General features: G+C 39.9%; 1 protein-coding gene across 3 annotated transcripts in view; it reads right to left on the bottom strand.

The window, feature by feature from the left end:
* Positions 1 to 2333: 2333 nt before the first annotated feature.
* The window catches only part of CHRDL1 (chordin like 1), a 38103-nt gene continuing 17434 nt past the window's right edge, over positions 2334 to 23002 (bottom strand). Inside the window, exons 5-12 of one of the 3 annotated variants that reach the window (XM_005484479.4) lie at positions 16964 to 17109; positions 16121 to 16214; positions 13988 to 14055; positions 12718 to 12892; positions 9257 to 9451; positions 7398 to 7565; positions 6250 to 6339; positions 2334 to 4984 (exon numbers count right to left, since the gene is read on the bottom strand). In XM_005484479.4, coding sequence (XP_005484536.1) covers positions 4854 to 4984; positions 6250 to 6339; positions 7398 to 7565; positions 9257 to 9451; positions 12718 to 12892; positions 13988 to 14055; positions 16121 to 16214; positions 16964 to 17109 — 1067 coding nt within the window. In that variant the 3' untranslated portion in view covers positions 2334 to 4853. The remainder of the gene's footprint in view (positions 4985 to 6249; positions 6340 to 7397; positions 7566 to 9256; positions 9452 to 12717; positions 12893 to 13987; positions 14056 to 16120; positions 16215 to 16963; positions 17110 to 23002) is intronic. The other 2 variants (XM_026791928.2, XM_014265368.3) reach the window with 2 other exon arrangements.

Raw genomic sequence — 23002 nt, 5'->3', positions numbered from 1 at the left:
GTTATGGATAGTTATGCAGCCATAACTATAAATACTTCTACATAATGTCTTTTTATTTCACTAAGGAAAAAGCTGGCCCAAGAGCTCACTTTTCTTGTTTGATGTTTCTATAACATTTCCCATTCCACCCTAAGTACACTACAAAAAGTTTGTGTAGAAACTATTTCAGTCTCTGTTGAGCTGCAGCTACCACAAACTGCATTTAGCAGCATGAAAGCTGGCCACACTGCCCAACACTTCAATACAGGAAATGAAAATAAATGCCATGTTAATGTCAAGCTGGATGTGTTAGCTGGGAAGTCTGGCTCTTCCCTTTTAGAGATGTGGAACAAAAATACCCCAGTATATAAACCTTAAGCATCACTAGACTTCTATTTATACCTCTATAATTAGAACTCAAATTCATGGTCCCATCCTAGCTGTTGGCAGAGGAGAGAACTGAGCTGGGGAGAACCAGGCTAGAGCAACAGTTCTGTCCAGGGAACATGAAGTGACTGGGAATCGGTGAAAAGTATAAAATGTAACTTTGGTACACATGAATTTCTAGAGTATACTGCAGTGGGTTTAATGCCAGTGCAGTATGTATCTGTATGACCCCTTTTAAAAGAGACTGGGATTTTTGCTGTTTCCATCAGTGGGAATAGAATACAGTTTTAAGTTATTGTGGCCTTAACACACCTGATTTTGTGGTGGTGTGATCCTGGAACAAAGCAGAGAGAAAGAGGAATGTAAATCTATAGGAGATAGATTGGATCTTGGTGGAGAGATAACTAGCTATGGGTGTTGTTTGTAGTAGTTAGCCACATGTTATGCTTTGTGTGATGTACTGTCTCTGTCTCTTGAGCTGAGGTCACTTGAGGACAGACTGGAATTTTTTTACTTTAAGTGGTAGTGCAATCAGGCTCACTGCATTTACTGAATGAACTATCATCCAGTGTGCCTACATTAAAAACTGTTTTGCAGGGTTAAGATCAATTACTTGTTTTTGCTTTGGATGCTTCGCATTCTTGCTCATGGTTGGGTTGGTGTTATGTGAGAAGGGAGGGTTGTGGGTTCATACTCATATACTCATGTAGCTGCAGACATACTTTACCCAAAAAGTAAAACAGTCCAAAACCTCAGATCAAAAGATGGAGACATTTTTTAAACCTCTAACAAAAGTAATAAATGGAAATAAGAATTAACTTTGTCAATTTTCACCCCTCCCTCAATAAATCACTAAAATCTTGGCTTTTATCTTAGATGGATAACACAATAGGCACTAGAGCACACCAACATTACGCAAATACTTCATGTGCTATCAATTATTTTGGAAGGAGTCATCATCTGAATTGTGAAATGCTTTGACCTTTTTTTAAATGAATAGTGTAGGAAGAGGAGAGTGTTAGTTAGGCTGACACATTGTTTCTCTTGTACTTGTGTGGGTATATTTCACAGTATTCAGAAGAACACAGCAGTGAATAGGGTCCCTGCCTCCATACCCAGCCCCTCCTGACCTGTGGAGCCAGAGATGACCCTGGTACGTGAGAAGGGGATAGAAGTGAAGTGAGCAATAACATTTTGTGTGCTGCTAAAAAGCATTTGGATGTTATGAAATCAAGAGAATACATTCAATGGGGATGCAGCTGTGCAACCCTGACAGTTGATGACTTTCAGTCTTCAGCTAGTAGGAAGGTGAATGCCCCTGATGGAGTTAGGACACAGAGCAGGCCCATGTGCCTGGAGTGTGTTCTCATGGAAAGGATTCTCCTAACAGACTTCTTCTAAAATGAAAAGATGGCCAAAATGAATATACACCTGTAGGGTGTGATGAAATAACAACAACGAGTTTCATTAGAAATTTCCAGAGATATTCTGGATTTCAGATTTGATGTACCTACTGATTTAAAGTGATTTACTTTGAACACTCATCTTTGCCAAGGCTGACATTCTCCATTTTAGTTAACACTGCTAGCCATGTACATTTTTCTGAAAACCATCTCATTTTTAGGCATTAGCACAGATTGATTCCATCAACATTTCCCCAATTATTCTGAGCTTCAGAATATGTTTTGCCCAGAAAGCAGTAAGTCCTGTACTGTTCTCTCAGTTGGCTATGCTTGATTTCTTCTTAGGTTGTTTTCCATATATGGGTGTCAATGCTTAAATCTAGCTAGGTAGGTGAAAGCTGAATTAAATTGGGTAGTTTCTAGTCTTCTTCCATATCTCAGTACTGATTTCACAGCGGGCAGTCATGCCCTGCACCCAGCTGGGCACATGGCTTCAGACCTTGAGGTGCCAGCAGCCACCTGCAAACAGGGAGCTGAAACCAAACACCTTGAACAAACAGCACCCTGGGCAAACCATCTTATTTTATTATCAACTTCAGAGTTTATTAATTTATCAAACCAGGTCAAAGTGATACAACAAGTACAACAAGTACATAAATAAGTACTGTAACAGACATACATCTCATGAAGAGAATGCAAAACATGACACTGTGTATTTTATTGTCTTTAGTGACCAGAAACTGGAAAAACGCAACACTGCATTTTACTAAATGATGCTTATGATTGTTTTTTGCTTTTCTTAAGAAGTGTTTATTATAAAATAAATACACAATCTGGATTCCACTAGTCCTGTCACAAATCCAAAAAAGCAGGTTGCCATCCTTATAAAAAATTACAAACACTGTACACTTTCCACTTAGTCTTTTGCCACCAGCTACTGCTACAAACAGACAATGCCTGTTAGGTGAGAAATCAACTGCTGGTCTTCTCACCAGAACACTACAATTCCTCAGAACCTCTTCCTAAAGACTTATAATAAAATTTTACAGTCCTGCAGCACATTTCAACCCAGTAGTTGCCATGTGCAATCAGTGCTTCTCATGCCAAACTGCTTCTTCTACAGTTACACTGCAGCTCTGGTGCAGCGAGGTCTTAGGGCCTTTATTTAGATATGCTACACCCCTTTCCAACACCAGGACAGGACTTGTGGAAGTATCAGTGCCCTGAAAAGGTGGCAGGACAGTTCACTTAGTTCTTCTTTTCATGAACAGTGATAGAGGATTTCTCTTAGCCAGGTGTTCCTGCATTTCAACTTGCTGCACTTTCAAATGGCCTGTATGCCCAAATCTCATCTGCTCTCTGTCCAGCCCTAGGGGCAGCAGGGTGGCCCTGACATCACCCTGGATGTTTTCTCCTAATTCCCTTCAGCCTTTCCTTCACCTTCATGTCTGTTCTCCTCACTTGCTCCTCTTTGTTGAGAAGCTCTGCATCCCACTCACACACACAGCATGGCCAGGCCCTGGGTGCCATGGAGAAGCCTGGTCCTGAGGCCTGCACTGCTGATGGAGGCTGCCAGGGTCTGCTGCTCCAGCCAAGCATCCCCTCACCATGGTGAAGCTCTGCCTGAATGGGCTTTTGGCATTCAGCACCAACCTCTCCCACAATTTCATCCCTTTAGGAATGTGGACACCCTTGAGTGCTGTCACTGGCAGAATGACAAACCTCAAAATCCTTCCTGTCACTGTTGATTTCACTCCCTGTGAAGCTCCAGCCCCTGGCTCAGGCCATTTCCATAAAGCTTTGTTTCCTAGCTTGTGTTTGAACAGCACTATTCCTGTGCTTGTGGAGTAGAAAATGGGAGCAAAAGCAGGCAGAGTCACTTGCATCTTGGGATTTAATCCAATATTGCAGCCACAGGGCAGTGCAGGATTTTGGTGGAAACAGTTTTCAAATTGTTATAATTACTCTGCAGATGAAAGTCACTTCTCTTAAACACACTGTAGATGTGCTATACTAAATTTAACAGAATCTCTCAGATTTGAGAAGATAACAGTTGTTGCAACAAGCAGCTGCTTGTTGTGCTCTACAAGACTATAGCTGTTTGTTGTTTGTCATGGGAGAGAATTATTCTTGACACATGAGAATTGAGACGCCCTCAGAAAAATGAAGATTATGTTTGCAACAAATCAGAACAAATAAATTAAGTTCTGTCACAACTTTTAAGGCATTATTAACTGTGAGTTTTAATGGTTTAGGTGTTTTGAAAATACTGCAAGTACTTCACTACCTTCTGCCACATCTCTTTAGAAGGTGGTTTACCAGCCAAGAGCATGTGTAAATAGGGCCCAGAAGAATGAAGTTATTAGGGTTATTATAGGGAGCTAACACTTTTAGAGAAGTGGGTGGAAGAAACAGTGAAAACCACTTGAAAGTCAACATTTGCTCCAATTGCTACAAAAATATATTGATTGCCACTAACACCTGCTGTTCAGTTTATGGACTTTGTTTGCTCAACTACAAGACATCATTCCAAAGGCAGGCTGCTAAGGAGTCTGTTAGTTTAAATCTGGTTTTTATGTCTCCAACATGAACATTGTATCACTCCTATTTTTCCTCCACTACTACAAGAAATCCATGAGTCATTTCAACACCAGAAATGGTATAAATTCAGGAGAATTATACCATATCAGGACAGGATATAATGCTCTCCATAGCTCCTGCACATTTATTAGGCATCCTTCTTTTCATTAGTTTGAATAACTTGCCAAATAATAACAGTAAAAATGTTCTGGTTTCTCTTTTTAACTTGTAAAGAAATGCAACTCTAGGAAAGCACAGTCTTTCTTTCTCCTTCCCCCACCAGTAACACAGAGCCTTCTGCTCTTTTGGAGGAGATATTTGAACAGTTGACACAGACCACTACACATAAAGCAGCAAATTTGCTGTGCATGATGTGAATAATTACTGCATTATAGTTTTGGGGTTTAGGGCAACTGCTGACTTAAGCAAAATAAGCCTGCAGTCCAGCTGCAGATCCAAGTTTTCAGAAGTTTTCTTGTGTTTTTCCCTCCAGTGCTGTCTCCCTTAACAGTGACCTTTTTCAGACTTTTCAAGGTACAAAACCTTTACCAAATCCTCGAGCTCAGTCCTGCACACTCTGCTTTCACACATTTGGCTGATCTGAGCTTCTCCCTCGCTAAATATTTTCCACTGGCCTGAAAACAAAAACACAAAGGAGACAGATATTGACTTAGAAAAGGGCACAGGGACTTAGAAGACATTTACAAGCACTCTGCAAACCAACTGATTCACAATGGTCAAAGAGGGAATGTCCAATCCTCCCATGGAAAATATTCGAAGCATCTTATAACCATGTAACATATTCCATGCAAAATAACTTTGTTAAAAAATAAATATGGATCAGAATATTCTTATTTTCTTTAATTAAGTAGTCCTGTAAGTTGGCTCTATTTATTCAACCATTTCATGACACTAGATACCCTGGCAAACCAAAGTATTTAAAAGCTGGGAAGCAACACAGATAAATGTTTCATGTGCTGTGAACTCCTCCTACCTGTGCCTAATACAAAGTGTGATGGAAAATAGTATTTCTACACATTAATGACAGTGGTAACAGAAATGCATGCTGTCCTGGTAACTAGAATACTACTGGCTACAAGAATACCTTGCAGATAACAATTACAAGCTTATGGAAGGCTGACAGCAAAAAACTAGGGAATTTTTTATATGAAAACATATCTGTATCTCAATAGGTTTGTAACAATTAAGAATATATTATTTCTGGGGAAAAGACTTTTAAACTAGGGAATAAGTTATAGAAAAAAATTTCAAGTTGTAATATGAAAGAACTAGAAATTAAAAATGTCTACATCCTATTTCAGTTAGCAAATTAGCTGAATTACTAATTGTTAACTATTGTCACAATCCCAAACCAGATGAAATAAAAAAACCAAATTGAATCAAGAGTGATAAAGTAGTACATGTCCTTTCACAAAACATATTTTAATAATGAAGATGTTGTTAAGAACATAGGAAAGTAATCTTTCAAACACAAGTGCATGTAGAACCCCTTTAAAAATATCTGATTTTTTTCCCTTCTAAATTACTTTCTAAAACACTGGGGTAACTCGACATGTTACATAAATAAATCCAAATTCTGCAGCTGTGCTGACATTAGTCATATTTCAGACTTACTCTAGCATGGGCAGAAAAGATCCTATATTGTACTTTATCAAAACACAAGAGACTAAGACAGCAAGTACATGAACTACTGTTATATGTACCTATATTTTAAATTGCTGTGCTTCGATTACTTAAATCTCAACTTATCAAATGCTGTGATCATATACTAGAGGAAAATTCAGTACATCCTTTTGACTGGGATGAGTAACAGAGAATGTTTTTCATGGCTATGATTATATGGAGAGTAGAAACCTCAGTAGGTCAGAATTTTACTTACTAAGGGTTGTCCTTGTTATCAACTTGAAGTAAGGAAGTCCTTCAAATTCTCTCTTGGACAATTTTTCAACATAGAAGTGATGCAGAATTCCTTCAGCAAAGAAATGAGAAGTGCATGTTACAGGAAATGTGCCCGTTGTTCTAAACCTGGAGTGCTGTCCTGCCTTTTTATAAAATTTTCAGTCTATTCTTTTTTAAATTCTGTTTCTTCATTCCTCTTTTTGTTGCTATTCCCCTGTAAAACTATTCTCCTGTGAAGCTGGGATTGCAGCGAGTTTGTGAAGGGTGTGAGAATTAGCCAATTCTTTTCCAAAACATTGAATCCTTCCTAATTATGAGTAAATGCAAGATTACAACAGAAGCCAGAAGTCACAGTGTCTTGGAGAAAAACAGCATAATTCTGCAGTCAGATACCATTTTGAGCCAGCAGGCAACATGACTGTCAAATCATTATTAGGCTTTGTGGCTTTTTAACACACAAGGTAGTTGTGAAGCACCCAGTGTTTTGTGATTTCTTTTCTGCTCCCACTTTGGCCTTGGTTTTCTCCTTTAAAGCATCTAGAGATGCATCATTTCCATGCAAAAGGGTGCACTGTGTGAGGGTTCCCCATGAGGATTAAAGCAGATAGGGATGATTTTTCTGAAGCTGGAGATAATTTTTATTACACTGAAAGTTCATTATTTGCAGTAGTGCTTGGGCTTCTGAATCTTCTCTATTTTGTTCTAATTTTACCAGTTAGTCTAGTAAAAGATATTGTTTCCATCCTTAACACATTTTTGGCCATATTCTATATGCACCATCATGGGTGTATCATCACATGGCAGACAGGGCAGACCAATTTCAATGGAAAGCTTTTTGGTCCATCCTAAGTAAGAGCCTCCAGGCACTTGTTTCAAACCCTACTATCCATTTACCTGCAATAAATTACAAAGAGTAATACTGAAAACCTGTTTGTCATTGTGCTTTTGCTCCCAATGAAGGGTAGGAGTTAGCAGAAGTACAGCTTTGTGTGTTTCTAATGAGTTTTATATAGAAAAATTCAAAATTGTGTAATAGTGATATCCTAAAGAGCCAAAAGAACAGCAAAATGCTTAAAATCTGTAAACTGTCCTGGGATTTTAATGGAAGATGATACTTTCTCAACTCACCTTTTTTAATTGTCCACACATGTATTTCTATTTGAGGTGGCTTTTCAATCTCTATTGCAATTTTCCTGATGGTTTCTCCTTCCTCTGTGAAAATGGATTCATAGACAGGAAATGTCTCTTTCCCACAAAAGTAATCTTTGTTGTCAAAGGTTTGGCTTGGCACATCTTCTGTTTAAAAAACAAAAAGGACAGAGCACATACTACAGCTATAATCAAGTCCTCCAGAATTTACTTGGCATCAATAGCCAAGAATGGTTAGTTTGAAAGTAGAATGTTCATTTGTATGGCCACACAAATCCATCTCCAGCTGTTAACACAGACACTTAACAGTGTTCTGCCACGTTCTGCCTGTCCATGGTGGTAAGACAGTATTTGTACTTGTAATCCAGTTTCCTAAGGGAATGAGCTGTGTACAACAATGTGGTCTGAGAGACTCTTCACAAGTCTTGAACCTGTTGTCTACTTTTCAAGCATATTTTGAAATTATGTTAGCAATCTCAGGGTAGTAAAAGAACTAAATGAAAATTGGTGGTTGGTTAGAGTGAAGAGACCCAAATTAATGTTTTGCTGAGGAAAAGAATCTATGAGGTTTGCATTTTGCTTGCAGCAGCCACGTGGCCAGTGCAAGCCTGAGCCAGCCGCAGCACACATTATCCCTTGCCCACCTGGTAAATTTGTAGAGACTGAGTAGAAATTGTAATTATTCTGTTTGCAATTGAAAGTTGGGCAGGAATATAAGAGAGATGACGCAACTTAGAGGCTCAGACCACTTTTTGTGGAAACACCTAACAATTAATACATCTCCACAGGTACAAGACAGACTGTAGGAAAAGGTTCAGGTTTCTTAAAAATGAGTACATAGGATCTCAAGACACAAGGCAGTAACCTCCTTTTTCCCATGAATTTTTCTATTGAAGCCTGCTATCCAGGCTTAGTTGGCTGTTCTTCCAATGAAATCTGTGGATCTCTGCTTCACAAGTATCCAAAAGACCCAGATACACACCTCCTGGCTGCCTACTGCCACTGCATCGTGCCTTTTTCCCAGTAAGCAAGACTAGCAGGAGAAGATGGGAAGTGTGCATTCTACAAATGTTTCTACAGTGGCTGAGCAGCTCATTCCCTCAGAGCATTCTTGCCCAGTGCACCACCAAACAAACACAGAAATGGGTACATAAGGGAGCTGTTTAAAGGCACATAAGGGAGCTGGACAGTCCTTTACCATTTCTATTACATGAAACATGGCTTTTCATTTGGCAAAACCATCAGCAGAATCCTTTTGGGAAATTTTTCACTAGCTGTAAGCATTTATTTTAGTAATGTCTACATAAGTTTTATCATTAGTGCAGCATAGACACAATACTAAATCTGTGATAAGTTAGTATTTATTTTAAGGATTAAGTTATGTAACTGACACCAATCAGAGTTATGAATCCTTCTGGTACATTTTAGAAAGCAGAAATGATGTTATCTCCATGTGGATTTTAGAAGCTGGAAAATATTTGAAGGTTCTGTTGGCACTGTAGTGGGGGAAGGATGGGAATCTTTTGGCAGTAATGAACTTTCTGTATACATTTCTGTAATACTCTCTTTGGAAATGAGCATCAGGAAGTTGTGTTAACAGCAGAGAGAAAGGCAGTGACTGCTAAGGACGTGTGCCAGCAGCATGTCCCCTGTGTGAGGAGCAGCAGCAAGAGGAGAGGTGGCCAGGCAGCTCTGTGTCACACTGAGGCCCCTGCACACACACTGGAACATGGCACAGCTGCTGCTGCTGTTCACATCAGAGCTTGTGGTCAGGGGGCTTGAGCCAAGCCCTTTAACATGCACAGCAAAAAGGTGGTCTGTGATCAACTTTGTTTTACCTGGACAGACTTTACAGCATTTTCCTTCTACTTTCTGAGGGTATTTGCAGGGATATTGTTCTGGACAGTGAATTTTCTTACATTCTTGTTTGGTGATGTTGCAGGTGCACAACACACACTCTACGACTCCAAAGGCCCGGAGATTGGGATGCCAAGATTCACCATGTGAGTATGTTTTGCCATTTGAAACACAAACTACAGAAGAAAAGAGAAGGAAAAAGTTAAAGTGGAAAAGGTACATTCACTTCCTACCTGTCTATAAATATTCATTTAATTCATGCTCATTGTTTAAAGTAGTCTTTCTATACATCATCTTTAGCATCTCAGGTCTATTTCTCTGCTTTTTAATTTTAACTTGTAGTTCCTTTATTTAAAATGAGTCTGAGCCCGTGGTCACCCTCTTCTGAGCAGTTTTTCCTCGATGCCAACTCTGCTGAAGTCCATTAAGTTTTGAGGAAAACACTGAAAGTCAAGTGTCTGACTAGCTCCCTCCACCCCAGTTCATGCATTTCAGTTATGCATTAACCAGCTTAGAAAACTCACTTCTTCCCCTTGTATTCTCAGTCCACACACAGGACACAGCCTGCTACAGTGGCTTTGGCTGCATTTGAATTGAATTTGGAGATAACAGGTTCATGTCATTTGAGTCATCTGCACAGCTCCAGCCATTTGCTGAACACAGCCTTTGCAGTGAGAGCAATGCTATCTGCTGGCTGGATTAGAGATACCTGGGCCTTTTATTGCTAGTACATGAGAGTTCTGCTATGTAGCACACAGAAAAAAAACACAGAATACTTGCAAAATGAAGCTTAATTCCTTTGTGGAAATATGTATGTCAATAGGTATATAAATTCATTTGGCTTTTGGAATCACAAGAAAACTTGAAAAGATTCATTAGGGACTGAAATTTCATTCCAAAAGCTTCTAAGAACTTCAGAATATTTATTCATCAGAGCCCCTGGGATTCAGAGAAATACAGCTGACACAAAGAGAGTGGAAAAATCCATGCTGGTAGGTGCCACTTTGGGTCACCCAGCAGTTGATGGAAATTAAATCACTTTACACCATGTTTCCATTTGTCCTATAAATCCTACTTCTTTCTTTTTAAATATTTTATAAACACAAAGAAAAATGCAAACTAATCCTAACAAGGTGAAAGAAAGGGCACTGCCTGATTTCTAAAAGCAACAAAAGTGAGCTGGGATATGTTGTAAATATTTCCAATTCTTCTAATATTCCATCATTTTTATTAATGTTTTTTATTTGTAAAATATGTTCCTATTTTGCCCGTAACTTTCAAAAGCAATTTAAATTTTATCTGTAATCTGAAATTTATATCTAACTGGTAACAGATGTAACCAACTGGTTTATATATTTTAGTGAGTTACTGAGATTTATGGGGAGTGTTTTTTGCAATGTCTTTCATGAGCTTATGCTATCATTTTGTTGGTAATTTGCTATTTTTTAACTATTTTTTTAAGACATGGGATTTTTTTAGAGATAAGAAACAGTTTTGTTTCTCAAATAAAAGTGAAGTTTTATCTGTAAACTAAGAACATGGGAGAAAGAACTAGAAATTAAAAAACTGGTAAGTACTCAGCTGCTCAGCAGGCTTCTTACATGCTTAAATAGCATACTATTGCTAATTTGTATGCTTCCATGGACTTCTTTTCCCCCAGCCAGAGTTCTCCAGATCCTTTATGGACATAAATACTTCTGAACTGTCCCTGACAGATGAAGGGATAATACATGACATTGTATGGATACATACTCTCTGTCTTTTAAGGGGTTTTTGACACAGAACAATTAAATAAATACTCTGAGGCAGGAGATGAAGACTCTAGTAGAAGCCAAATACTGGCAAATAACTTCCAGTTCTCCTGGTTTTAGTGCTCTTCATGCTCAGAATGAGAAATCTGTATCCTCACAACCACACAGTATTTGCATGTCAGAAGAGCTGTGAGTTCGTTCTTTAACTTGTTGAAATGTGTCTCAAGGGACATGTGCATTAATTACTAAAACACTTGCTAATTGCACAGGAACAAAAGAAAACACATGGTCAGCATTCCTATTTCCATCATGGGGATCTCTCAGACATTCTCCAGGCAGTGAGTGTGTGAAGTTATACTGCATCCAGAAATATGCTGCTCGTCTGTATGTCCTTTATTTGCTGAAACAAGTCAGTTAGAAACTGCTTTGATGATGTCTTCATGTGCAAATTACATGTCAAAGACATTGCACTGTGTGGAGATTCCTGCTCCTAGATTCACCATAAAACACTGGCATGATCTGAATGCTTTTTCATGCTTGTTCAGGTGGATAATAAAGATCCTATAGCCAACATTCCTTCTGTTAGTTAATACCTTAAAAGATTAGTTGGCCCTAATACAAGGGATTTTAACTCTTTGTGGTAGTTTCTAACTATGCTGACTGGTATTTATGGATAGATGCTCTTCTGAGCATGTGTTTTTACAGCTATTTCTTTTATAGCTTCCTAGGCCTGTTCCTGCAGACCTCTGTTCACAGAGGTACACCCCCTGTGGGAACTGAGCATTCCAACCTTTTTACTGTACAAAACCTGCTGTCCCACTTACTGGTGAACTGGTATTTTCCCTTTATTTTTGTCCTTCCTGTAGTGCATGAGGAGCATGAATTGAATATGGTTTGCCACACGGGCTTAGAATTCTGCTGTCCCCAAAATGTAGCATGTCCTTTATTCTATTAGGAGGAGGCACTAAAAGATTCTTTATAGTGAGAATCATTACATTGGTTAAATTTGCCTCTCTACAGCTTGGGCATCCAGTACAGGCTAATTGCCTACTCTGCCTCTTGTGTTAGTCACAGGGGAGGGAGATATCCCTTGTATCCCACTGTCTCAGGAAACTCGTTTAAGGTGGAGGAAGACATGAGACTGTCTTTCGTGAGAATAATTTGCTAAGTCTCGGAGGCAGAAAACCTCCCGATACGGTAACAAACCTTTATGGTTTGAGATTTGCAGGGCAGTTGAAATATAAGCTGTTTGCAGCTATAAAAGTTACAAAATAGGAGAGAGTGTAAGGAAAATAGCCACAAACAATTTCTTCCAGGACAAGTCACTGTGTGAACAAGTTAGTGAATCTAAAGGCATTGTGGTGTCCTTTGTGACACAAAGCACTCCCTTCCCTGGCAGCCACCACATGAGCTCTCAGAATTATGGGGCACAATCCCACAAAGTAACTCAGAGAGCAACACTACTTTTGCAGAGCAAAATGCAGTGTTGTACATATAGGCAGACCTGATCTCAGTCAAGAAGGAATTTCATATCCTCCATAGCTTATTGCTTTTTCCTCCCTCATTTGCATGGGATTTCTCAATACCAGTGCGAATTTTCAAGATCCTGCTGTATATTTTGAAAGGTCTTTTTGAGCTCTAGGTGGCTGATCCTGACGCAGAGCAATCCTGGCAGAAGTGCCTGTCCTTACCGCGGCCGTGCCGGTGCTTGTTGTTGATGACGATCTGGACGATGGTTCCCGAGGCCTGCTGGGGGTCGGGCAGGACCCCGCGGTTGCTCCTGGCACTGGGGAATCGCGGCACGTTCACCGCCTGCCTGCCTGAGCTGCCCGCCAGCTCGTAATGGGAGCGGGGGTAGGAGTGCCTCTGGGGACAGAGAGAGAGAGGGGAGTCAATGTCTCATTGCAGTGAACCAGGGGCTGGAGCAGGGAACGAGCACTGCTGGATAAAAGTAGGTGTCGTAGTGCAGAGCATGTTTTCTAAAAACACTGCTTCTTTTCAGAGAAGCATTTTCCTAAATGCCCATGAGCCTGAAGGTTTCATATTACAGCCCTTATTTGTGACTGTGTTTGCAGGGGTCTTAGGATGAGGGAAGAGACGAGGATCTGACTCCATGTTTCAGAAGGCTTGATTTATTATTTTATTATATATATTATATTAAAACTATGCTAAAAGATTAGAAGAAATGATTTCTTCAGAAGGCTAGCTAAGAATAGAAAAAGAATGATAACAAAGGCTTGTGACTGACCAGAGAGTCTGGACAGCTGGACTGTGATTGGCCATTAATTACAAACAACCACATGAGACCAATCACAGATCCACCGGTTGCATTCCACAGCAGCAGATAATTATTGTTTACATTTTGTTCCTGAGGCCTCTCAGCTTCTCAGGAGAAAAAATCCTAAGGAAAGGATTTTTGGATAGGAAGGAAAGGATATCATGGCTACACTTTTTTTACAGACATGATTCTTCTCACTCACCCAAAGATCTGCTGGTTCGTGTATTTAAGTAGTGCACCTAATGCTTAAAAGCCCTACAGATTCTCTCCAAATGTTATAAAAATCATCTCTTGAGCAGTAAGTTGTTAATGGATACTTTTATCACCAAAGACAGTGAAGCCCTATAGTAAATATATGTGTGTATGTGAACTGGAAGCAAGTATTTGCAATTATTATTTAAAAGCAATTCTTGAATAGCAAACCAATGCTGTCAAATTTTATTCTTATAGAGCATATACAGAAAAAAAACAAATCCAGAAACTTCAGGAACTCTTGCTCTAATTCAGCATTATTCATGAATTCAGGTTGAGTGAAAGAAACTTGTTTTGGGCTAGATTCACAGAACCCAGAATGAAGCAGTAGATATTCAGACCCTTTATCATCCTTTTCTGTTTTTTCCCCAATGTACTGCCATGCCCAGCACAGCAAGAAAGTCTGTCTTTAAACTGTAGGTCCCACTTACAGCTTCCCTGTTGGCTGGCTGCCGGAATATGTCTCCATCAGAATGCTCCCATGATAATTCTCCATCTCCTGTACATGAAGCAGAATAGTATCCATTAGAGGAGTAACTGTGCAACACCTTGGGAGATACAGAGGGGAAAAGTCTCACCTGGCTTTACAGCTGTATTAGGTTCTAGTGAGTAACAAGGAATAAATATGAAAATCAGCATATTTTGATAGTAATATACTTGGCCGTGCAGGGAGCGGAAACTGACTCACAGTTTCCTCCCCGTGAGCTGTGCTGGATCTTTGCAAATATTTTGTTTAGGTTTGCATGTCATAGAAAACAGAGCAGCGAGATAAAAGAGCTTCTGCCATATTGAAAAGGACAAGGTAGATTATAAGATAAATGATCATTTACCATTTTTAAATAAGAGCAGTAGACAGGAGAATACATTTAAAAAGCTCTGGATCACTGCAGACAGCGGGTCGCCTCTAGTGCATAATCTGATGTAATCTCAGCCCTGCTATGGAAATGCTAATGAACTGGTTTCTCATTAGTGACTGTGTCTGATGTGACTGATTTCTCCAGTGTAAGGCCGGTTTACTGCATAGCTATGTTTGATACTTTGAAAGTCAGATTGATTTTTGTAACTGGAAGAGGCTGGTTTCAGATACAGCTCAAATAACTACCTGGTAAGTGACATCAGACAATTAACAAGGATTTTCTTTAATTAACTGTCAGTGTATTACAATTAAAACAGTATATCACTGTATTTCTTCCTGGGAACAGAACTATCACTTTGCTTGTTTGATATCAGGTGGCTTCACAAGCATTTTGCCTGGCAAAAAGTTTCAAGATTTGAAAAGATACTGTGGAGTAACATGGCAAAGCAGCAAAGAATGAGGAGCAATCTCTGTGCAAGGAGAACTGCAGAGAAATCCTCATCCTTGTTCTGAGGTGATGTGTTAATGCAGCACAGAGCTCTGCCCTCCTGAGAGATCAGCTCAGCTCCTCCATGGTGCCACACATAAGTTAATTACCACTGCATGGTCCCCAGAAAAAGCAGCTTTGTCACCCTGCTGCACTGACAGGACTACACAGCTTCTGTGCAAGACTCTTTCCTTCAAACTGCACAGAGCTCTCTCTGCATCCTGCTGCTTTATTAGCACTGATGCACTCTCAAAACCTTCCTGCTGGCTCAGCCCTCCCCTGCTCAGAGCTTTTGGTTCAGTTTGTGCACTCAGCCAACTCCTCAGGTCAGGTGCTGTGGGACTATGCTGGTTTGTGTTTCACAGCTCTTGCACCATAGGGAAAGGTATACAACTAACTAGATAATACTCCTCATTTTTACCATGCAATAGCACTGAGTTCAAACAAGCAGAATATCAAAAGAATGAAGCAGCACAAAGGTGCAAGCAGGGGAGATATTCAAAGCATCCTGGCATCATTGATATTTTGAGTGGCACTTCTGACAAGCACAGGTACCTGTAAGTGCTTATCTGCAGCTTTGAGAACAGGCCATAGATGCCTGGATACCCTGAAAGTGGTGGTTCAAGTGCCATAATACTAATAGTGAGATAAAATACATCTAGAAATTCTCAGACATTTTGGGCTTTTAGACAGACAGTTAGGTTTAGACATGCAGAGAGGCTGGGAAGGCCCCTAGAATCAAGTGTCCACAGGATCTAAATTGCAATTGCTAGTAAAATACTGAAGTCACCTGAGTATTGTCTGACACCTAATTTAAATTCAAATAATTGCCCTTGCCTCTGAATTTAAATTCTCGTGTCTTGCACAACTTGAGTAGGTCTGCTAACTTGTCAAATAGAATCTCATCTTTTTATTACAAAGCTTCTCTAGCCAGAGTAATGGCAGCTACTTCAATACATCATTTAAAGCCTTGATTTACCTCATTGGGGGGATGCAACTTTATCATCAGAGCATTCTCACCTTGTTTCAATTTAGGAAAACAAAGGTAGCAATGTTACCTTGCTGGCACTCACAGAGTAATTTCCCAACATGCATTGGATTGTAATTAAATGAGAAACTTGGAGAAAGTGTCCTGATTGACAGTGCTGGTGCACAGACAAGGCTCTGAGAGGGGAAGAGTAAGTTCAGAGCCTGTCCTTCTGTGACCGGGCTTGAACGTACCTCTGCAAACTGGACAGCAGGACTCCGGAACAGAAACTGGGAAAGAGCAAGTTAACTTGGGGCAAGTCTTCAATCCACAGTACACATTTCCTTCCTGCCAGTAAAATACAAAAGGGAATTTAGAAGGAGTTGTTGATTGTCTGGTACTGTATATTCTTTTTTTTATGGACATGCTTAAATCTGTGTTTACATAAATGACACTCTATGCAAAAAGCAGAATATTAGAACAGTCTGTTCAGTACTTGGCCTATGCAATTATTAGTTCATGAAGAATATGATTATGATTTTATGAGAGGAAATAGAGAGCTGCCAGTAGTTGATACTGAAGAGCTGGTTGGATTGAGAGGGATGTTTTGGTTCAGACATGCTCTGAAGAGTCACTGGGTGACTGCTCAAATATACTGGATTTGAATTGTGAGATCTCAGGAATGGCTCTGTGGCCCAGTGCCAGCTCAATGCTGTCCCCTCCCAGCCTTGGGGCTCTTTACTTATCAGCTCAGTCTAAATGAAATCAGTCATTGGTTTAGTGCTATATTTTCCAGTTAGGTTGAAGGGAAATATTCTATATATGCTAAGCAGCAGTGTTTTACCTGCTGCCTGTGCACTGTGAGCTCAGTCACAGCAGATGCAGAGTATGCATTGTGCACTGTGTCTAAGAGGTCATCTGGCATTTATTTACCAGGTACTGCACACTCTCACCAGCTCTGAGCACTCTCATGAGTTCATCATTAATTCTCAATTCCCAGCCTTTGCTATGCATTGCTTATATTTCAGTGTCATGTCTTCTGGAAAGGAGAACTGGAGCATAGACAGAGCAGGGATCTGTCAAATCATGTTACTTACTGAGCAGCTGCACTGGGCACACTGGTTTGCTTGCCTGTTTTGGAAAAGGCCCTCAGCCACAAACATTTCTCCATGGTGGTAGGTGGTGCCATTGTATTCACAGGATTTCCCGGTGATTTTGCTGCTTACTGAGAAAAGGGAGTCTTCTGGAAGCAAGGGAAAAGGAACATTTCATGAAAATGTTCTTGAAAATTCACAGTGTCATAAATACAGGGGAGGAAAAACTTCCCTTCTCCCTAATTTCTCTTTATTGTGGAAGGACAAGTTTTGTGATACTGCCAAGTACAAGTTATATGCTACTACCTTGCTGAACTCTGGTAAATGACACTTTGAGGTGATTGTCCCAGTTAATCTTAGGATGCTGACAACCAACTGCAAGGCCAGCACTAATGGCCCTGTCTCAGGCGTGCCACAGGGCATGGATCATTCCTTGCCATGTACAGGCACAAACCTTTAGGTAGAGGAGCAGCAGTAATGATGATGGGCCTGCCAAGAGAGAGCCATGTACTGTTTGTTCTAGTGGCTTTCACAATTCATTGCTGCTGCTGTTTTCAAAACGGGCAAAACTTGTCAAAGCAGATGCCAAAAGCTAACCAAAAGTTGATTTTTCTCTGACATGCACTGATGGACTCTCATTTTAATGTCAGATGTACAGATGAGGGAACTTTGCAGAATTTGATGCATATGACAAAATGCACAATATGGCAGCATCAATTCAACTCTGAAACCTCCTGCTTCAACTCGGGACCATATTGAGTTCTGTACCACATGGGTTAAATGTTTTTCTAACACATAAAGCTATCCATACCTTATGCTAAAACATCCCCTAGATTGTTTAGCTCTTAGCAGTTGATAAACTGTGCAAAGGGAGTACACTTTAACCATGAAATGTAAGTTACTTGATACTGCTTGGGCAGTGAACCTGGCACTACATATTTATATTCACATTAATTTAGCATCTCAGCATGGGAAAAGACATTTCAAACAAGGGCTCTGTGGAAGTAACAGTGGAGTGTTTGTTCTCTGGAGCCCAAATCACAGCAGATTTCTAGGAATGCAGCTGAAATTTCAATCAGTGGGTTTGGGCTTTCATGTAAAAGAAACCTGAATATTCAGGTTTTCCTACAGTCCCTTTCATTACCTATCAGATAAACCTGGAGATATTTTTCTGTGAAACCATGACACCACAGAATGTACATTTTTCTGCTGTGAGCTCAAGTGAAAATGCAGTTTTCTGCTGGTATGCACTGCCATTAAACACATTTAGTTTTCCATAAAAGCATATATTAATAACATTGGTCCATCAAATATTAACACTTTAAATGTGTAATGTGAAATCTGTCCGTGGAACATACATGTACTGCAGTATTTGAGAGTGTGTGGGGTCAGCAAAGTCCATTCTGTAGGAGACTGGCAGAAGTCAGCGAGTCAGGGTTCCTTGCCTGACATTTCACTGCCTGACACATTTGGTATTTGCACTTCCACAGCTGAAACACTGGATTCATCATTATTTCAAAGCAATCAAGAGTGTCACATCACACCTTTCCAAAATCTTATAAAGAGTACAAAGTCCTGACAACATCTGCGTTTGGCACAGAAATGCATTGCTTTTGGACTTACTGTATGGTTTGCTAGTAATGCACAGTCTGGAATGGCAAGATGTATGCTCTAATTAAGAAATCCTTCAAAAGTCATCAGGAAAAAATTCAGTTGACAAATTCAGCTACTATTGATGCCCAAATATTGGAAAACATGGATTAAAAGGCACTTTTCAGGACTGGGATGCCTCCCAAAACTTAAATCTCTTTCTTGGGTTTTCTGAGAGTCATCTCATGGAAAGCAGGAGGAAAGACTGACAAACCTTTAGTTATCCCCTTGCCCCTTGAGCAACTGGAAGAGCAGAAGACTGGAAAGAAATTAAAATGGGAGGAGAAATGAAAGGATAACACAGATGGTCCTTGACTGGCGACAAGGCCCTGTTCACAGAGCCTCTGCAGGACATTGCTGTGCCCATGTGGGATGCCTGTCCAAAAGCAGTGTGTGTTCTGCTTGTGGTCTGACATTTCCTAAGACCAACACCTGAATGACTCACCATGACTTTTCAGAGTGTTGGATGAAGGGAGTAATTTTACTGCAGATTTATCTTGGTATATGCCACATCACTCAGTTCTGTAGGAAATCACCAAATGCCCTTAAACTGTGGCTTCAAAATAAGGAAGGAGGATGGTGAAACTTTTATTGCTTGGAAAATGGTGGCAGAGAGAGCTGCACTAGGTAGTTGTTTTCATCTGTATTTCTTTTAATTGATCACAGAGGTGGGCCTGTGACAGCTAAATCATTCCATGCAGCCCAAAACACATCTACATCTGCCTGTCTGGAATTTGGGATGAATTTCTATGGCTATTTTCAACCAGAGAATCACAGGATCATTAAGGTTGGAAAGGACCATTAAGATTATCAAGTCCAACTTTCAACTTAGTATCACCACCATGATCACCACTAGAGCATGTCCTCAAGTGCCATAGCCACATGTTTTTTGAACACTTCCAAGGATGAGGATGCCACCACTTCCCTGGGCAGTCTGTTCCAGTGCTTGACAACCCTGTCTGTCAAAACATCCTAAACATACCTAATGTAAACTTGCCCTGATGCAACTTGAGGCTATTTCCTCTCATCTTGTCACTTGTTACCTGGGAGATGAGACTGACACCCGCCTCACTACAACCTCCTTTCAGGGAATTGAAGTCTTATTTGATTAAATAATTGTAAGAGAAGTCAGTTTCCATTCAGGACATAAGACCATGGTTTAAGTCCTATGCACAGGCCTGTCCATGTGGTCGTCTTTTAGCACAATAAGTGACTGGACATATTTCATTATTGCACAGAGTGAGGTCTTAAAAAGTCTTCAGATCAAGACCACATTACGTGTTATTGCAAAAAATATATATACAGTCATATATTGGAGATGGCATATTGAAGAGCACAACTGATGCTCTCCAAACACAGCATTTGCCTGGAGCTGCAAGGAAGATTTGTTTATTTTTTTGTGTCCAAATATAATTTCTGTCTGGTGCAGTTTCTCTCTCTGTCTAACTTTGCTGGTGTGTGACTGATTTTCTTAACTCAGACTTGGTTTCTTTTCTAATGCTTTTTAAATCATGGCTAATTAGAGGAGTTCAGACTCCCCCATGATATCATATTCTCCTGTAGAATGTGAAATTAGAGTCATTGTGGATTGTTTTAATAAGTGCCAGGTTTGAGCTTTGAAAAATTTGGTCATTAATACTGATATCAGCATACCTTATTCTGTGCCTTAGAAAAGACAGGTTAGAATCAGATTAATTAACTGCAAATATGCTGCATTGCTCAAAGCTCTATTTGTAAACCTTGCTTGCTAATCAGGACTGTTCCCAAAGCTTTAGCTGGCATTTTAATGGTGCTGACTAACATTGCTTTAATTAGCTGCCTCTGTAAAGTACCAGGCAAACCATCTGTGTGAATCCTTTTAATTAACTGGGTTCCATCTGAGGGTTTTTCCTGGCATTCTTAGCATGTCAGTGGAAGTAACATACAATGTATAGGGTAAAGATGTTATAGCATCAATTGTAAAGGAAATATCTCTGTTTCTGTGGTTGGCATTTATTCTGTAAGGGCTCAGACTTCTGAGAAGTTGAGAATCCATGCTTATATTTCCCTACAATTTTAGTGTGATCAAGATAAGATCATGAGTCTGCAATGTGGACAGCAGTGATTTATCACCAACATTAGCATGAGGTAATGGCAGGAGCCAAGATGTACAACCTGGGCTTCACATGACCTGATATAGATTTCAATTTATCCTGTAAGTAACTTTAGAGGTTAAATCTGGCTGAAGAAATCCTTCAGATTTTACAAACAGACAGCAGAATACAACTGTATCAAAAATGGATTATATTCAAAACAATTCTTTTTTAAAAAGCAACTGGAGAATACAGTGGCTATGCCTGAATCCTTATATCCAAACATTCCTGTCTTCCAAACATGGGGTTCTGTCCAGCTTGTCTGCCTGGGCTGTTTTTCACTGATGCCCCATACACACAGGGTAAATTCCAGGCTTGATGAAGCCAATAGAAAGGTTTCCTTCAGGATTCAGCCAACATATGTGCTTGAATGCTGACTGTTGATCAGTACAAACAGGATTTGTATCAGCTCAGACCTGATGTAAAGCTTGATGTGAAAGTCAACTATGAACTAGAAGTGCATACAGGTATAGTTCACAGATTTCATGAACTGTGGTTCATTTGACAGAGCATGCAAAGAAACACTATGGCAAAAATTTTGCCATGTAGTGATGCTACCTCAGTGTGAACTGCAGCACCAGTGCTTTCCTGATAGTCTGACAAAACAGTGTTAGATATGAATTTCATAAACCACAGAAATGTTATGGAAATTTTCTGGTTCAATGGAATCTGCTCCAATCACATATTTTTTCATGGAAGCCTGTCTGGGTTCCTGATGCTCTGCCCGTACTTGAGGTGTCCAAGGGCCAAGGTTTGAGGGAAGAGTAAAAAATGTACACATACCCAACTTTCCAGTCTTCTGGGAAAAACAGATTGTGTATCACATGGCTCACAGTCAGTTTTGGAAACACCATCTTTCAGCTTTTTATGTTTAGAATTCTGTTCCTTCCTGGATTGTTATAAAAACTTGGTCCTGAGATGCTTTACCCTTACTTGGATATAAAGCAGAAGAGCATCAGTTATTTGCTACTAATCCCTTGAATAACTTAGGCAAATTCCATGGGCAGTTCCTGATGTTTAAAACATTGGTAATTTCTGCAAAAGTATTTATGTGCAGAGTAAAAAGCAGTAACCAGCTATGAGCAATCTAACCTTTTGGGAAATTGGAGATGACTTATTTGAGGAATGGCTTTAAGATCCAGGCCTTACTACAATCAATTAAGTGCTGAACTTGGATCCTTCTGGATAAAGACAAGAGTTACAGGTAAAATTACTAATGAACGATTTAGGACACTCCCTAACAAACTGGGAAAAGCACCTTAGAATCAGTACAGTCATGGCATGGTAATCAGTAAAGTGTTTATGATGTGACATCTGAAAGACAAAAAAATCAGCTGCTTTTGGGCACTCCTGGCCATTGGGGACAAGGAGACATCTTGGCTTTGTGACAGTCACTGTGCTTGGCTGTACTGACCTGCAGATTGAAGTGAGTGTCCTCCTGAAATGGAGACTGCACTCATTGGCCAATGAAGGCACAGGCAAAGCTCATGCCACTCCTAACCCTCAGCAGGGTCTGCTGGGACCCTGCTCAGCACCTCAGCAAGGCTCTGTGGGGTTTTATTGCATTCTGTTAGGTGCTTTCTCTTATATTCTGTCCGTTTGTGTTAGTACTTAACACTCTCACTATTGCTTATTTTAGTATCAGAACATCTGGCAAAGAACATTTTTTAAAAATCCTACAGACTCTTGGCTTGCTGACTTAGAAACTATTTTTAAACTGCAACATTCAGAATCACCTAGTGTCATTTAATGAAAAAGATATGCTTTTAGTGTCCAGCAGAAAGGCTGAGTGCCCAGCCTGGCTTGGGTTTTACAGTTTGTCTATTTTATTAACCACCCTTATAAAAACAATCTAGTGCTAAACAATATGAAATTAATCACAAGGTCTAATGCCTTAAGAAACTTACCATACTGGGAACTGTTTTGCAGATAGTCTGTTGGGGTTTTTTTAAAGCAGACAGATGATAGATTATGAATTTGAATACAGAGAGGATTTTATGAAACATGTTTTCTGAATCAACACAGAGCATAAGCATGTACAGACCAAGAGACTGAGGATTGTTTTGGAACCATATTCAGTAGAGAAGCAATTGGATTCTGCTGTAACTCTGGGACAACTGTTTGCACTGACATCTCTTCTGCACATTTCCTAGTATTCCCAGGGAGTTCTGCTACTTAACATACACAATTGGAAGTGTCAGTTTAGTTTCAACAGGGACTCTAGAGCTCTCTGGGCTGTATCCTGGTGCAGGAAACTGTC

Source organism: Zonotrichia albicollis, chromosome 14 (genome assembly GCF_047830755.1).
Source record: "Zonotrichia albicollis isolate bZonAlb1 chromosome 14, bZonAlb1.hap1, whole genome shotgun sequence".
Taxonomy (NCBI): domain Eukaryota; kingdom Metazoa; phylum Chordata; class Aves; order Passeriformes; family Passerellidae; genus Zonotrichia; species Zonotrichia albicollis.
Note: the sequence above shows the minus strand (reverse complement) of the source record. Positions and strands in the feature narration are given on the sequence as shown.